General features: G+C 42.0%; 1 protein-coding gene across 1 annotated transcript; it reads left to right on the top strand.

Moving 5' to 3' along the window:
• Positions 1 to 1279: 1279 nt before the first annotated feature.
• SDHAF4 (succinate dehydrogenase complex assembly factor 4) lies at positions 1280 to 7125 on the top strand. The gene is made up of 3 exons (XM_075747433.1): positions 1280 to 1442; positions 4008 to 4160; positions 6861 to 7125. The coding sequence occupies exons 1-3, from the start codon at positions 1403 to 1405 to the stop codon at positions 6968 to 6970; spliced, it is 303 nt and encodes a 100-aa protein (XP_075603548.1). The 5' UTR covers positions 1280 to 1402; the 3' UTR covers positions 6971 to 7125.
• The last annotated feature ends 10349 nt before the right edge of the window (positions 7126 to 17474 follow it).

Below are 17474 nucleotides of genomic sequence, written 5' to 3' on the forward strand. Positions count from 1 at the left end.
AAAACAAAGAAAACATTTATTTTAATCACAAAGTAGAAAATGCCTGTGGCATGTGCTACGTTTGTATTTATCAGTGTTCAGATTTATTACCTCCTCATTCACAAGATCTAGAAATACATAATTCAGGAGTAAAAAGTAAATTTTCCATTTTTACAGCAATACAATAAATGAAGAACGGGAAAAAATGCTTTGAAGACCTCAGCTTATTTTTAGGGAGAAGAACAGTTCCTAATTAATCTTATATTGCCATTTCATCCTTACCATGTGAGATTGCACATAAGCATGATTTTTCATGGATTTGCGTTAAGCTGTTTAAGAGCACAGGGTACCATTACTTGGTACCTGCAGACAGCTTGGTGTGAGTATTTTTAAGGTAAGAATTTCCTGATAGTTTTTACCGTATTAAGCACATGCATCATAAGTTCTTGAATTTGGAATAGGTCTGTTTTATTCTTGCTGCTTTTGGGCAGAAGAGCATTTTTTCTGCATGACCCAACACTATTCCTCTTTGTTCCCTCTGATCTAGAGGCCTAGCATCTTGCTGTTAAAAGTGTTTCGCATCATTTTTGGTCTCTAATGTCTAATTAACCATGTTCTGAAAAGCTGATTGAGAAAATGTCACACATAAGGAAGTCAGTTAAATTTAATCACTTCCAGTGTGTAGGCATTGCCAGATGTAGTGTAATAAACTCAACGGACTGTTGCTGCTGCTAATTTACTAAGGAGATTTACTTTCTTAAACTCTTTAGATGCGAACACAAAATGCTATTTTAGACTCCGATCTCTAAGAACAGCTGAGTGAAATTTTTTTCTGTAGTTTAGTATCTGTGGATAGAGTGGGTTTTTTTAATTGCTTTATGGAAGAACAAGGTTAGCTGCAGATGTTTTGAACAGTGACAACAAGCAAATGCTGCCATATTCAAAAGCATTAACTGGAGCTTATTAACTGGATCTGCAGCCCAGGGTTAGGTTTATACTGAGAGTACAGTGTTCAAAGCACCTTCACTGGCTAAACTGAGAAACGGAAAAGATTTGGTCTGAAGTCCTCTGGTTCAGCCCACTTTCTTTCTGCTTTCTTCCTGGGAAAATGAATAACGCCTGCTCGAGTGCAGAAAAGACATCAGCGGCGGTGTAGGGCAGAGAGAGATCAAGCTTATTAAATTAATCATATTTGAATAATCTTCTGCTACCCTCGACAGGGGTGCGGGGGAACGGGGTTGTTCTTAAAGCCGGGGGAAGCTGCGCTGTCCGAAGCCGCCTCCCTGACTGGAACCGCCTTTCCCGCCGCTCCCGTTCAGGCTCCAACGGACGCCGCGCGAGCGCGAGCAGCCGCCTCCGTTCGCCCGCCCTCTTTGCGCATGCGCGTCGCAGTCCCCCACATGTGTCCTGGCTCGGCGCGGCTATGGCTCTGCGGCTGCTACGCGGCACGCCGAGGGCAGCGAGTAAGAGGCGGGCGGAGGGCGGGAAGGGGCTGGCTTTGCCGCTGAGGGGTTTCTCCAACCTCTCCTCCCCTTCTTCACGCAGGAGAGTTAACGAGCGAGGGAGAGAGGGGCGGTGATCGGCTGGGACTGTCGGCGCTGGGGTTGTTGAAGGGTGCCTAAGATGGCGGCGGGTGATGGGGCTGTGGGCGACCCGCAGTGCCCACCCGCCTCTTCAGCCCACGGCATCTGTTAGGGGTGGTGGGGTGCCGCAGCTTTTGTTCCCCTTATTTCTCTACAGGCTTCCTGCCTTCTTTTTCCCCTCTAGATATTAATACTCTCCCCTATATTGCAAGTCTATTATCAGGCCTGGTTCCAGAGGTTTTCTTTCCCCATCGTTGCGAAATTTTACATGGTAGTAAAATATTAACCTATGGTTTGATATTTGTAGAGTAGCTGGAGAGAACTTACTGTGTCCTTGGAAGTTACTGGTCTGTGCGCTTTATGTGAGGAAGTTAAGGTGATTTGTTCATGGAGCTGGAGGACAAATAAAGCAGCCTGCGTAACGGTGCCTGTCCCACATGCACAGTCATCTTAGTCTGTTCTGTAGGGCTGCAGGTCAGGCCGCTTCCTTCTATGTCAAAAGTTGAGATTTCTGTGATGCTTTTGATACAATATTCCTGAACCAGACCAGTACAGTATATGTTAATAGAAGAGCTGGAAAAAATGTTAGATGTTTGTGAGCTCTCCTAGGCTCTATTTGACTGTTAGGGTCATGGCAAGATTTGGCTGATGCTCCTATCTCCTGAGTCTCCTGATGAGTGCCAGCTCCCACTGGGTGAATGGCTTTGTTACAATAACTCGTATCTTGTGGACCACTTCAAAAGACTGGATATTGCGGGTGTTGGCTGTGCAGCAGCTTTAAAGACTTGGGATTGTCAACTTATTTTCAAATTCAGCTATAGAATTAATAAATTGGACGGCTTTCTGGCTGCCCATAAAGGATGAGGGAGTCAAAGATCAGCTTGTAAAATGTGGTTTACTGATAATCTTTTTCAGAGGTACTTAATGTTGAACTTTGTCACCTCTGTGTCAAGAAGAATGTATTTTGGTTGACAGTATCAAGTATTGCAAATAGGAAAATGGATTTTGCTTTTCCTCTGCTGACTGAGAAAATCAATTTTGTATCAGTACCTTAATCTGACTTTTATTTGAACTTGGACTAGAATATCAGCTTTAATTTAATTTTCTAGCTATCTTCACTTTCAGCTTGCTGAAGAATGACGAGATGCTTGGCAGGAGTAGAAAGATCCAATGTACGCAAAAGGATTAGATTCTTCATTGTTGATAGTCCATTATGTCATGCTTAAAGCAAAAAAAAAAAAATTTATTCCTTTGGGGCACTGGCAATGGTTGGCAGGCATAATACAGTTTGTGTGACTGTAGGGTGTAATGTTAAGTTTGTGGTATTTTAAGATGAATGAATATGCTGATTCAGGGAATACAGGTGGATTGTTGGTTGGTGTGTATATATGTGAGTCAAAGCCACATTGCTTGAGGTTTCCTGAGGTGATCTGTTTAGCAACGTAGAATAATAGTTCTTTCAAGTGCTTTGCACCCGGTGTGGTACAGGGAGGAATTTTGTTTGAATCTTCTTTCTTAAGAAAAGTTAGAGCTGCTTTAGGCATGTGTCCATAGCTAAAATATTTGTAGAGGGTGGTTTATGCTTACAGTGGACATTTGGCTTTTTTAACCAAATGCAGAAATAGCAGTTATTTTGAGAGATCTTCATAAGTAAGTTTTGATTTGTGTATGACTCTTGAATTATTTATGACCTATGATGTCTGCGCACCTCCATTTTTATACCACTTGGAAAAGCGTTAGGTATGGATATTAATAGGCTTTCCTACATTTATGTTAAAAAATGTTAGTAGGACTTTAAAGGAAATAAGTTTATGCTTTTAATTAAAACATTTGCATGCAGTTATATAATTGAACTTAAATGTGCTCAAAGTTTGTCCTGTTTTTGACTACCAGCTGAATGATTTTACCATCCTAAGGGAAACCCAACTATTCTCTACCAACATTCTGGAAAACCTGTTACTAAGGGAACAACATTTTATATTTTAAAACTTTCCTTTGGGAAAGCAGAAGCTTTTTCTGACTCAAAAGCTGTTGGAAATGAGCCAAGACCTGGAAATCGACAAGCTTCTTGCGGGAGGTTAGGACTTCTCCAGGAAAACAGAATGTACTCCTCTATGCTAGCATAATTACTATTTAGAGTCTAAAATACAAGAAGATAACAGTAAAGATAGGCTTAAGCAGTTTAAAATATACCGTTTGTGTGAACTGAGTTATACAACTAACACAGTTTTGTCTGCATATGTTTCTAGGGCCAAAAATAATTATCTGTGCTGATTTCTTAGGTGTTCGTGAGTTGAATGTTAAACTAATATTTGGAGTCTGTTTTCCTGTCCTTCACTCCCTAGTTTCTGAAGTGAGGGTTTTTCAGAGGTGCTCTGAACAGTCATAGAGCTACTTGGTGTTAAACTCTGACCTTTATGCTACACGTGTCCGTTTGTTTGATAGAGTCGTCACTGCTTTGCAGCTCTCTGAGGAGCACCAGCTCTAAGACAGGAGGAAGATCTGAACCTGCTAAGCAGTCACTTAAGAAACCGAAGTTACCAGTAGGTCGATTTGATGAACCAGAGGAGTCCAGTATAGAGAGGGAGCCCCTGGAAAGTAAGTCATGTTTTACAAAATTGAAAGCCGTGTTCTAAAGGCAAGACCCTGAGATGCATGCAGTGCTGATGTCAGTGTAAGAAGAGGGGTAGGCATTCAGGACTCTTCAGAATGAATCACTTTCTAGGCTTAATGGTGCTGAAAAAAAGAGGCAGGGCAGTGGGCACAAGTTGGAGCAAATGATGTATGAGGACAAAAGTCTTCAAAACAAGGATGATCAGACATTGTAACGTCACCCAGAGAACCTGTGATCCCTCTCCTCTTGGAGATACTTAAATTTGCCTGGATGTCCTGACCTAACATCAGCCTTGCTTTGACCAGAGTTGGGGCCAGATGTCTGCCAAAGGTGCCTTCCACCATAAACCGCTCTGTGATTCTGAGAAACGCAGCTGGTATTGGTCTATTATAGTACAGCTGTAAATGGTGGCAGTAAACTCGTGAGGGCACCAGTTACCTTTTATTACCCGAAAAGCCTGTTCTATTTCTTAATCCACAAAAGATTTCTGGTTCCTGCTGTATTTTGTGGTTGGTCTTTGTCTTATTCTTGTAGGTAGTGTGTTGAAAAGCAACAGCAGATACTGAGTTTACTGAGCCACTCAGTGGGGTCCAGGGAGACCTAATAAACTGCTGTTTGTGTCGTGTTGCAGTGACCTCAGTGGGGCCGCATGTGGAGAACCTAGCAAGATTGAGGCACAGATACCTCGCTGCTAAAGTCACTAGAAACATACACTTTTTTATCATGCAGGAGGAAGACAGAATTTCTTTTCCTTCCTTTTTAATTAACTGTCTTCCGTAACTAAAAGAGCTAGTCACGCTTTTATCGTATTCACCATAGTGTGATGTTCTGCTGCTGTTTACCAATAGTGATGACCTCTGTTTATCTATTTTGAGGACAAGCTTTTTCAATATATCAATAGATCACTATAATATCCAGATGACAAAATGACAGAAAAATTATAGTATCATCACCGAAATGGCTGCAAGCCATTTCGGATTGTGACTCACTTGAGAACTGACTCAGAGTTGTAGTTACTGTGTAAGCAGCTATTTAATTCTTGTCCTTTTATTCCCAAGAAAATAAATGTCATTACTGCTTCATTTAAAACAAATGCATAATTACTATCTTTCGCTTTTTGCTTAGGTGTTCTATGTTTAGAGCAAGACTCAAGGTTTCTTTTGGCTTTAAATTTAGTTGTACCCATATGTTTTTTGCATGTAACACCAGCAATGGTTTGCTAGAATGCTGAGTGCCCATTGTCCTCCATGGTTATTAGAAAAAAAGTAAGAGTTTAAGCTGGCCATTTGAATTCCCACTGCTGTGTAGCTATCATGGAGAAATCTTCTGAGCTTCAGCATCCACTGTCAACACATCAGTAACACTTGGATATTGGGATGGTATCTACAAAATAATACTAGCTGCATTTGCACTCCTTGTACTGCCAGAGGTGCTCAAATACTGACATTTCCTATCCTGGTCTGCATAACTTTTTAAACAGGCATCTCAGTATGTCATTCGGTATTGCCTGTAGCTACATGAGTCTCCGTCCATCACTGTCCTTCTTTTTCTCTGCTCCCCAGGATTTCTGTTGTTGTCTTTTCTCATTTTCAACTCTGCTTCTCATTCCTTGTCTTGCCCACCAGGGCTGACCTAGGGATACGACTGAGGGAGGCCTGAGTTAAGCATATATGTGGGAGGCTCTGGAGAATCTGCGTGGCAGGGGGATGTGTGGGGTACAGTGCGCTTCAGGGAGCCCTTCAGTCTAGTGCAGGATGAGAAAACACTCAGCCTAGGGTGGTGCTGTGTCAAAAAGTACTTGATGGCTTGGCAGTCCCTAGTGGGATGGCCATTGTGCAGCATGGGTGGCCTCAGTTGCTACGCTTAAGGGAGGGCCCTGAGTAAGGGAGCACTGAGTAGCGTAAGGATGTTGACTGAGGTGCAGAAAGCTCTGTGGTGTTCAGGTAGGTGGCATAAGCTAGCAGGGTGCTGGGAATAGCAGAAGCACTGCTAATGTGTGAGCATGGCACATCACTTACCAGAGAGATTTGAAAGCCCCCCTTGTACCCCACTTAAAAAGAGTCTCCCTCTCCTGAAAGGGCATCACAATGACTTAGTGAGCTTAGGTTAAGTTTTAGAAGGTAAATAGTCTAATTTAGCTATTTAGGATTTTACAGTACCTCCTGTGACTGAGGTATCTAGTGTGGTGTTCGTAAACACCAACATGCTTTTTTTTTAAAAACATACCAGCAGCCATGAAAATGTGGTGTTTTAAATACAAGAATAATTATAAAATCTTGCCTGAAATTAAAGCTAAAATTAAAATGTGAGTGCTTAGAGACCTAAACAAACACAGAAAGTGACCTGGTGTTTTAGATGCAGTGAACATGTACAGCATACCTGAGTGACGCAAATTCTGGCTATGAGGTCACAAGAAACTGTGGTGCTTTAGTGCCTTTGGATATTGAGTTGCTTTTTCATTTGCATAACTGAATAGGATAATATATTCCTGACTGTAGTCACAAAACTCTGAAACTAGTGTTGTGTGACTCTGGGAAATGTTTAACTCAAGGTTGCCTTTAAAAACAAAAGAGAATTGATTTTGTGTTTGAAAATGAAACTAAGAGGCAAACATTGTAGATGGTGACATCTTTTATATTTGTCAACATTATAGGCATTTTAATGAGCTTTCCCTGTCATTTTAGAATTCCCTGATGGAATCAATCCTGCTACAAAAGAGAGGGGTGGACCTAGAGGCCCTGAACCTACACGTTTCGGAGATTGGGAGAGAAAAGGACGTTGTATAGATTTTTAATGTATAAATGTATTTGTATTGCTAATATTTCTAGTTGTTGAAAAATACAATGTACAGAAAAATCTCACCTGGATTTGTTGTGAAGCTTCTTGTTTCTGTCATGCTTGTGTTGCATTTTGTGAGAGATATTATGTAAATAAACATGATGCAACTCAGTTTTTGGAGCTGTTATTTGCTCAGCGTGCACCTGATCTTTAATGCTATTTACACTACGCAAGTATAAATGCAAGTATGGTGATGTGAAATTGGTAGTCAGGGTCTTACTGAGATGTGTAAGGGCTTGCGTTTCTTTATGTATTTAAACATTTATGTAGCGTCTTAAAAGTGCTGAAAGAGCTTTGTAGTTTATGAACCTAGATACCGTTCGTCAAAAGTACAGCCACTCTGAGGAGATCCATACTTCGCTGGTGTTCGTGTTTAGCACAGTGGTTCATTGGCAGAAGCCCCCTTCGTCAAGAACCATTCTCTTTCCCCGTTGGGGCAGGTTGGGGTGTATTTCCTCTCTGGGCAGAGGGGACAGATACTCCAGTTTAGCTCATCTCAGGCTTTAAGCAGTGTCATAGAAATAGAAGCTAAATTCCAAGGGGGTCAGCTCATGATTGCAAGTAGTGCAGGGGTGGTCTATATGCAGCTTTAGAATACTGCTCTTTATAACCTAGCTTATCGCATGCCATTTGGATTATCTTTTCCTTGATAAATGGAGGTGCCTGTTTGAAAACTGGCTAAGTGCTGCTTGGGGAAAAAATAACATTACCTTCTGATACCTTATGGTCAAAGGAGATTCATTACAGTAGGTGATCTAATAGTGCAGATCTTAAAACTGAGTTACCTGGCATTGTGCCAAGTATCTTTCAGTCATACTGAACTCAGTTTTTCATTCAAGAATTTGTCTACTTGTAAATACTGTAGTAGAGTGCAAATCTACCACTTGTGTGGGCACTTATTAATAAGAATAAGCTGTCATTGTTAGAATGTGTGAACATAGGCTCTTTATTTCTGTGCAAGTTCTTTTTCATAGCCTAAACAAATGGATCTCCTGTAGTCTTCAACTGTGAATGTTTTCTTCATTGGTGTTTTGCTGATTTTTCAGCCTCTCCTCTCTTTACTCTACATGCTCCAGTTTACATATTCACAATTCCTATTAGCTGATTTTGCCACAGCACCACAGTGGGCACTAAAAAGGAATAAAAATTTTTTTGAAAGACCAGGACAGTCCCCCATTGTATGGCCTACATTTCTTTTTCCTACTTTTTTGCCTTTTGCTGTGCCAAAGCAAGTTGTGCCTGAATGAAAGCCAGCTTTACTTCATGATTTCTGTTCGTTTGCATTACTCTGGCTCTGTGTAAGAATGGACAGCTTTGCCCAGCTTTGCCTTTTGCATGATTTTATTAGAGTGTTGAAGTGCATAAGTCCTATCAAAAATCTGCAATCTCCGTAAAACTCACCCAACTTGTAGCCAGTGGGGAATCTCCTCACTGAAATCTGCCAGTTTGTATGCCCAGCGTGTATTTTATTGACATAGTACCATGCTGCGACGATGCCCTACAAAAGTACCAGGTCTGTTCAGTTAGCTTTATCACCCAAATACCTCCCTGAAGAGTAAAATGAGGTTTACTAAAGCCCGTTTGACATAAAAGATGTTAACTAGTGGTAATACATTTTGAATTTTTAACCTGCTATAAATTCTGCAGTGTGGTTTGGATATTGGAAAATTGGTCTGGATTTATACTTGCTTCATTCTGGTTGCCCTTCAGTAGTGTGACAGGTCTTGCCAAAATCTACAGAAATTTTCAGTTACCTGTGCTGGGTCAGCTGTCTTTAGTATATGCTGTTTATTAAAATACTTATTTCTAGTAATCCTTCGCCTCTTCAGTTGCTAGTGGATTGGAAAATACTTCATCACACAATACACCACCTTTTCAAATAGGAAGCAGAAATTTTAATTGGAAACTTCTGCCTTTTCTGCATCGTTATTAATAGGCTTAACATCTTAATTAGCGAAGAGGCAGTAACGCTACTGCAGTTACTTTATTTTTGAATTATAAATTATCTCCTTATCCATGGCTTGTTGCATGAGTTCGTTATCTTCTCTTACCAGGTTTTACCCTTCCCAGCACACGCTCTGTGAATGTTTACCTAGTTCCGCTTCTTGGCACTCCTGATGATACTGCCTCAGTCTTGGGGAGCTTCAGGCCCTCTTTGCCACCTCCCAGGGTAGTGCCAGTAACCACCACGTATTTGCTTAATTTGGTGAGGGAGCGCATCAGTAAGAAACCGAACATTTGGGCAAAATAACGCGTAACGGCCAGAGAGCGAATGCGAAGGGGCCTGTTGGTGTGATCTGGCAATCTGGCCTTTACCAGAACAAGGAGTCCCAGGCTCCGGTAATAACTAAGTCCAAAATGACGTCCTGTGGTGCTGCAAAATCACTTGTGGTGTATGTCAAAACCAGTCATGGTTTGAATGCTACAACCGATACAATGAGATTGTAGGGTATAAACAATCATTTCTGGTTTGTTTTCTTGCAGCGTCTGCAGTTAGGAAAGAAGCACTTCAGCACTATTCCAGCACTGTCTTCCTGCTTTTCCAGATGATTAATATTAGCAATTCACTGGGATACAGCATTAGGGGAAAGTGATGACTTGTGGCATTAGCCACTAGGTTAGCCACAAGTATGTTTTTATCATAAATACCAATTGATTCTGTTGCTGTAGCTCTTTTTGTTAGTATAACTGTGTAAAGCAGCAGGAGTTGTATCCATTTTCTGTTGTTAAATTTCTGGGAGACAAAGGAAAATTTTGCCTGTGTAAGCAAATTCTTGTAGTACTGGAGGATGCTCCCTCCTCCGTTTTGTTTTCTTTACTAAAAAAGCTGCATGTTGCATTTCTGCAGTAGGTTTTCTTTCTTCTTTCTGCTAGTTTGCATAGGGTACATTTGGTACATTATTAAAATTATGAAGCCTTTATTTGAAGAATTGGTCTGTAATTATTACAAAATATATGAAGTTGTGCTCTACAGTTAAAGAATATGTTTACTATATATTGACTTGCTTGGAAAGTATGTATTGCAGTGCTGATTTTACTAAGTTAAAATGCAAGGTTTATAATATAGTTGAATCAGAGTAAAGTTACCCTTTATGGCAGCAGATGTTTGTAAAGGACCATAGAATGTTGTTACAGAACTTTACTATTTTTCAGTTGACTGCAATAAATGATCACGAATTGCAGCAATCTGTAGTGACAGAGATGTTGCATGTCTTTTTATGACACTTATTTTGGTATTGTTATTTAAAAAGGAAGTGTCAGGAAAATAGCAAAACTGTGTATTCATTTAGAAGAGAAGAGGATTTGGAAGTTCTGTGTTTTTTCTGATTCTTCATCAGTCAGTAACATAGCATCAAGCATATCAAAGCATAAGGAAATGATTTGAGATGTGTTTCTGTGTGCTGATGGTGATTAAAAACATAAAAATGTGTGGTTGCTTTCCTGCTTTTATAACGTGCAGTATGAAAATGCCGTTGCTTAGTGGGTGGTAGGTGCTTCGTGCCAGACCAGCTGAGATGCGCAGTCCGTGTGCTGGTGCCAGTATGGCTGTGCTCCCTGTTGCCTCTTGGGAACTGGTGGTAGGGAGGGTAGTCATGTGTCATCTTCCCAAGGACTTTTGTTGCTGAGAGTGGCACAGTAGAAATCGAATCACAATTATAATATTAGGTTTTGGCAAATCCTGAGAAAAGAGCTGTATTTAAAACAAGTGCTGTGAAGAGTGGAACTAATGAAGTCCCGTTTCCCATGAATGCCTTGCACCTCCTGTACATCCAGTGTCTTTTTCTGTGTTCCCTTGTTGACTAGACAGTATGTCCAGTGGGCAAGAGACAGCATTTTTCTGCCCACCCCTGCCCCCTGGGTGTATTATTTGGACCTCTTTCTTAGCCATTGATTTTCACAGAGCTTACAAGAACTTTATTACCTTGGAAACTCTTCTCTCCTTGACACCTTGTCAGAGTAGAAGCCTGACAAGGCTTCTAAAGTCATGGGGCAGTGCATATATGGGCCTCCCATCCTTTGGAAACAAGCTGATGATTAACTTTGACCATATGTATTTTCTTCAGAAATATTCAGCATCTCTCTGCAGTTTTCTACTTGTGAGAACGGGGTTGTTATTTTTTTTTCCCTTGAAGAACCTGAAAAGTGACAATTGAAGCTTACAGCAGTAGGAGTTTGACATGCATTTTCCAGGCATTAAATCACCCAGTCAGCTGTAGTCTCGGGCCTGTAAAAAGTCACTATTTTAATGTTGCCATTTTTAGGATGAAAATGTTCAAAGAAGCTTTTTAAGGTCCTTACTTAACAAATTAATTTATAATAAAGCTGACATACCTGGCCATCAATACACAGTTGTAATTTTGAAATGTTAGTTTCTGACAAAATGAGGTGAGCTACAAAATGAACTGCTGGGTCAGGTTAGTCCTGGAAGCCAGATATTGAACTATTACTTACACTGGGACTCTCTCCTCATCAGCTGCTTTAAAATTAAGTGACTTATCTAGCCATCTGTGCTTGCTTCCTAATTAGTTGCAATGGCGGGAGCCACCTCTAAAAAGTCATCGTCTTAGTACAGGGAGATGAATTCTTCATTACAGATGGTGAATGGGAGGAAGTTTTAAGTGTGTCCTCTCCATTAACTTTAAAGGCTGCCTGAATAGCTGTCGTGAGATACCATCAGATGTCAGCGTTGTGGTGGTGATAGCAGAGAAGGCAGGGTGTCCGTGAAGATGAGGTGTAAGCTACTCGCTGCCTTCTCAGAGGATTGGAATGAGGCAGCAGGACCTGCAGAGCTTTTGCTGCCCAAATGCCGCTGGCAGGGAAGGGGACGTGCAGGGCCAGCGCTTAGGCACCCTGTAAATGGGAGTTTGCTTCCCTTAAAATGCAGGGATGAAGCCAAGACTTTAAATTCCTTCTGCCTATCCACCTCCCAAACAAATGCCTAAAGCATCATATAGCCAAGAAGGTAACGCTGGAGATATTTATGCCAGGCTGACAGCAAGTATCTCAGACCTAGGAATTTGTGGGGGTTTTTTCCCTAACAAGGAGAGGGTGAAGTGCGTCAAACTAATAGCTATGCTGTCTTCATCCAATGTGCTGCTGAAAGAGAGGGAGGCAATATAAAAATAAAACTCTGTGACTAGAAAAAAATTAATATATTTGCTGAGCAAACCCTTAGACCGTGTGACTTCCTCGTGAGAGGTTAAAGAACAAAGGATGGTGTGTTTCCAGTTTCCATTTGAAAGCTGGGGAAAATCTCACCATCTCCTAGAAGACAGACAAACATACGTTGCTTAACTCAAGGAACATCCTGCTTTTAGCCTATTTTTTCAACCAGGGCTTTCACTTGCAAGTTCTAGAGTATGTGTGTGTGATCTTTAGACAGTTTTTTTTTCCAGATGCTTTTCTTGAGGTAAGGCTGCATTATAATGACAGCTAACTGGTCTGGGAGATTGCTTCGTCCTCCTTGTATATGGTGATGACATTTTTTCTGCCTGGTAATGACAGCTATAGCTCTTTTATCATTAAATTGCACGTTACTTAATCCTGCTTTTTAATTTTTGCCATCCTTGAAGCCATTTTTGGATAGGTACCCTTAGTTCCTTCAGAGTAGCAACAGGATAACAAAATTAATCACAAATTGGAGATGTTTCTCCCTCCTTTCTCTGGAGGAAATCTGTTGAGAATTTATATTTTGTATGTGAAGATCTTGTTGACAGTCAAATAAAAAAGATAAGCCCCATGGACTGGAACTCCTCTAGTTGCACCTGACTCTCAAATTCAGGTTCGTTACTCTGTTAACATGTAGCTCCTGTGGGAAGGCAATGATGCAAAAAGGGAGAAAGAGATGTCTCTAACAAGTAGCACCAGGCTCCCAAACTCATTTTAAGGTCTGCTTTCACTGGGCATTGTTGAAAGAGCCTTAGCTGTTACATTACTGCACTTTTTTCAGAGCACTCAGCTGTGGTCTAGTCTGTCCAGTATGGACATGCGAGTGTTCTGGGGCAGTCCCAGAACAAGTCACTGAGGTGATTTTTACAGATCAATGGCTTAGTCTGCACAGAGAACCCCAGTGCCAAGGTATTACAGATCTGACTGGCAGGTACATTGTTGGCTCACCTGTGAACGACTGTGGGCAAAACCATCTCTTAAATGGCACACAGTTTTGAGTAAATGGGCTTCCCAGAACGTAGTGACATCATCAGTGATGTGTATGCGTGCCATCTGTGATGTAAGCTCAGACAGTGGAACTGACCTCCTCATTTGAGCACCAAGGCAGTTGCTCATAATAGCAGGAGGTCGATCTCTGAGCCAGGCAGTTACCTTCTGGTCCTATATGTCACCTCCATTTTGAAGGTAAGGGGAGATTTTTTCCTCCTTAAGAGCAGAGATCTCAGAGAGGTGTCTGTACCTGCTGCTGTCTGGGGAGATGTGCTGCGTCCTCTCATCCCCTCGCTCAGGAAGACCTCTGATGGGAGAGCACCTGGCAGGGAGAGGCTGAATTATACACTGAACAGGTGCAGGAGGGCAGGCAAATGCGCTTTTGGGCAGCTGACGACCAGATGGTCCTTCCTGTAAAACCATTTGTGGTAAAGTGTGGATAATACCGGCTGTATCACAGAAGCCTGCTGTGCTCTGCAAACTCTCTGGAAAAAATGGAATGTGGTATGCCGGATTTGCACGGTGATTGTGGTGTTCTGCAGGAAGCCAGAAAGCACAACAGCACAGGGGTGCAAGGGAAGAAAAAGTATTTCATTTCCCCATATTATTGAAAATCGTGGGGGTAAATGAGATATCTGAAGCATTACAGTAGCATGCTGTGTCACTATACCTATCTGAGTTCCTACCCACGTGCTCAAAGCAGAGCCAACTCTACAGGTAGCTCAGGGTCATAGAACAGAATGGTTTGGGTTAAAAGGGACATTAAGGACCATCTAGTTCCAACCCCCCTGCCATGGGCAGGGACACCCTCCACTAGACCACGTTGCCCAAAGCCTCATCCAACCTGGTCTTAAACACTTCCAGGGAGGGGACATCCACAGCTTCTCTGAGCAACTTGTTCCAGTGTCTCACCACCCTCACAGTAAAGAATTTCTTCCTAATATCTAATCTAAATCTACCATATTGTGTTACTTGTATCTTAAAATGCCTCATTTTATCTGTTTTCTGGCCCACAGCCTCATATACTTGGAGGCTGAAAAGAAAAAGAATGTTTTGATTGTTGCCACCAGTACCAGCTTAATTGTGCCGGGGCAGAGAGGCACCCCAGCAGGGACCGGTGGATACCCGGGCAGGGGTCACAACCGCTCACCATGGAGCGTTGTGGGAGCACCTCTGCTGCGTGCCCTGTGTGCGCAGTGCAGAGGTCTACGTGCGCTTGCAGCAGCGCACGGGTAACCTTTGCCAGCAGATGCTGGCTGCAGGCGTGGAGGGAGAGGAGGCAGGAGGAGGCTTCCCTATGCAAACCAGCACCTGGCCTGGGTTACTCTGCTGCAGGGGCTGGACCCTCGATCCCAGCAAACAGGTCTCTCTCTCTGGAGTCCTTCTGTCCATTCCTGAATGGCCAGGCCACTGTAACATCTAACTGACCTTTTCTCCTGACCTTTTCCTTGGTGCAGCAAGTCCTGCAGCCCTGCTCTGGCAGGGACTCCTGCAGTTCAGAAAAACCCCAGCTGACCAAGGAAGTCCCTCAGCAGGTCCCTCCTTTACCCTGAAATGTTTTGAGCCCTTGAACTGGCAGCATGTGGAGGCCAGCGCTTGTCCCTCACTAAGAATGACCCTGACCTACAGTGCTGTGCACCTTTCAAGTCTGGTCATCAGAAGAAAATGGAAAACTTGCTCATTTATTTTATACCATAATAAAAGTTTCAATTCTTATCTCTTTTTTGTGCTTTTCTATCTCTGCTTTGACATGATCCCTGGATTTTCCCTGTCACAGCAGTGCATGTGTTTTTTCTTTCAGTTTATGGGAACAAAAAAGGGTTACGTCCTTTCAGATTGTGTTGAAATGGGGGACTGATGGCAGAGCAGCGTTAATGATGGTGCTGGCATTACTTCAGATGACAGTGGCACTGGAAAACGTGACATTGGTTTGTTTTCCCTGACCAGAGGGAAGAACAATTGCTCCTGGTCTCTGGGAGAAAATTAATGCATGGAGCTTACTTCATCATCTACTGATTGCTGGGAGAGAAAGGTAAGGTATGGAAGGAGATGATGAGTGGGGATGGGAAAATTTGGCAAGAAACGCCTCTAACGTTTTGGGCTGCCTGGTCTGTAGGAAATTCTCATACCACCTAATTTGGGAATAGCAGCCCAAATTCCAGTTTGTAGTCCACAGAATCCTTTCCACCTGCTGTACTTCAACGGCCAGACACATATTCATAAAGCTTCAGAAGTGGTCTGGATGTCATACTGTTCCTGGACATACAACAAACTTTTCCTAAGCCTGTGGTGTTGGCCTTTTTTTTTTTTTTTTTTTTTTTTTTTTTTTTCCTCTTTCCTCCTAAAGTTAGGCTGTCCCCAAGGAAGTTGCCTTACCAGAGCCAGTTTTAGCATGAATACGCTGCTTTGCTAGACTCAGGGACAAGATGCCTGGATTTACTGCGGATTCTGGGAAGGAGGAAGGACTCAGTGTGCTGGAGACTGGCCACTGACGCCTTGGTAATTTGTTGACACCAATTGGCACATGGGGGTTATGTTTGCTTGGTACATGAGCAGAACGCACCGCAGTGCAGCGCAGGTGGCACACATCAGGAACAAGTTCTGTGGGAAGCCAGTCAGCTTAGTTTCCTGTGAGCAGTAAGAAATATACACTAAAGCGTATCACTAAAGGTCAGAGCCCTCTGTTGTGCATCCTCTCTGCTGCATCCAATCCCAAATTCCTCCTCTCTCCCGGTACTTTCAGCTCCCATCCCCCATTCCTTGGCTCTGGGCTGGGCAAACCCAAGCAGCTGCAGAACGCACGAGTCACCGTGCTTTCCCGTTATCCCATGTAGATGCAGGATGGCTGCCAAGCTCAGGTTGTCCTCTGAACTACCTTGGTGCTCTCAGCCACCATAGAGGTAGCCGTCTGGACTCCTAGCATTTCTGCCGAGTACGAGCTATGCGGTTCTCCTCTCAGGTTGTCTTTGGAAAGACAAAATGTGGATGTTGTTCCTCTCCGTGGGAGGAAATTATTTCAATAACAGCCTCCCACACAGAGCTGAAACTGAAAATTGTAACCGTTTCTGGAACATGAGTATCTACATACATTTGCATATCTTTATTTACATATATATATACACACACACACACATACACACAGCGCTAATACAGAAATGTTGTCAGATTTCATCCCTATGTGGGAGGTTGGAACTTCGTGAAACCATTTCACAATGCATCAAAACTTGATAGATAACAATTATAATAAAATATTTTATGTAGCAAAACTAAGGCTAATAGTGTTTCTCCTGGAGTTTGGTTAGTTTATAAATACATCATTTTGAAAACTGAAAAAGTGACAGGCAGATCAAGACTGGCATAAAAAGCAAATACTAATGTCTCATCTCCACTACTGAGAAGTTGTCTATCAAGTGCACATTTTTTGTGGTCATGAAAGAGGAACCTGATGGGACACACCAAACTGTAAAAGAACTGGTAGTACCTGCTGGAACTACCCCCGAAATCCAGCTGGACCAGTATCCTTTGTCTGACAGAGGTGTCACCCAGCGCTTTGGTAAAGGTCCCCTTGTAACAGGCACTGTGGAACAACAATTTTCTGTTTCAGTCTCCCATTATCCCTTACCACAGACTTACAGTTTAGCTTTTAAGCATATGTAGATTTTCAGTACAGCTCTGTTTCAGGCCCCGTGTTTCTCAAGCAGTCCTATGTCTTGTACAGAAAATAAATTGGTGAGAGACAGAACTAATATAGAGAGGTATACATTAGCTTTGGCAACAATTTAAGGAGCGTTTGATCAGCTGCTTTGGAATTCTTTCTTACAGTTGATTTTTTAATGCTCTGATTAGTCAAGAGGACTTGTATTGTTTCCTAAGTGGAAAAAGATAGTCAATAAAAAGATAAACATCATTAAAGAAAGTAATATAGGAAATAAATTTAACATACTAGAGACCTGATCAACTGTAACATTTCTACTATCTTTAATGTATGTGAGGCTGAATCCAATCTGAATAAAGATTTTTTTTTTCTCATTGCAAATATTCAACTGATGGCATAAGAAGACATGTTTTGTATTTCTCATTTGTAGTAACAACGTCATTATGCTTTTAGAGTAATGGGAGAAGAAAATTTGAAATGCTATCAGATGCAGTTCTTTTTCTCAGTGGAGAAATCTATCAGTCTTTTGCTTAGTTCTGTTTTCAAAACTTACACTCGTAGGTGAATCCTTGCTTTTGCCTATTCTATACAGCATTCAGTCCCATTCACATGTTATTGTTATGACTTCTATTTCAACCTGAAATTC

Source organism: Balearica regulorum, chromosome 3 (assembly GCF_011004875.1).
Source record: "Balearica regulorum gibbericeps isolate bBalReg1 chromosome 3, bBalReg1.pri, whole genome shotgun sequence".
Taxonomy (NCBI): Eukaryota; Metazoa; Chordata; class Aves; order Gruiformes; family Gruidae; genus Balearica; species Balearica regulorum.

Coding starts and splice junctions, on each gene's coding strand:
- SDHAF4 (XM_075747433.1), top strand. CDS start 1,403: ATGGCTCTGCGGCTGCTACGCGGCACGCCGAGGGCAGCGA. Junction 1,443..4,007: donor CGGCACGCCGAGGGCAGCGA/GTAAGAGGCGGG, acceptor TTTGTTTGATAG/AGTCGTCACTGCTTTGCAGC. Junction 4,161..6,860: donor AGAGAGGGAGCCCCTGGAAA/GTAAGTCATGTT, acceptor CTGTCATTTTAG/AATTCCCTGATGGAATCAAT.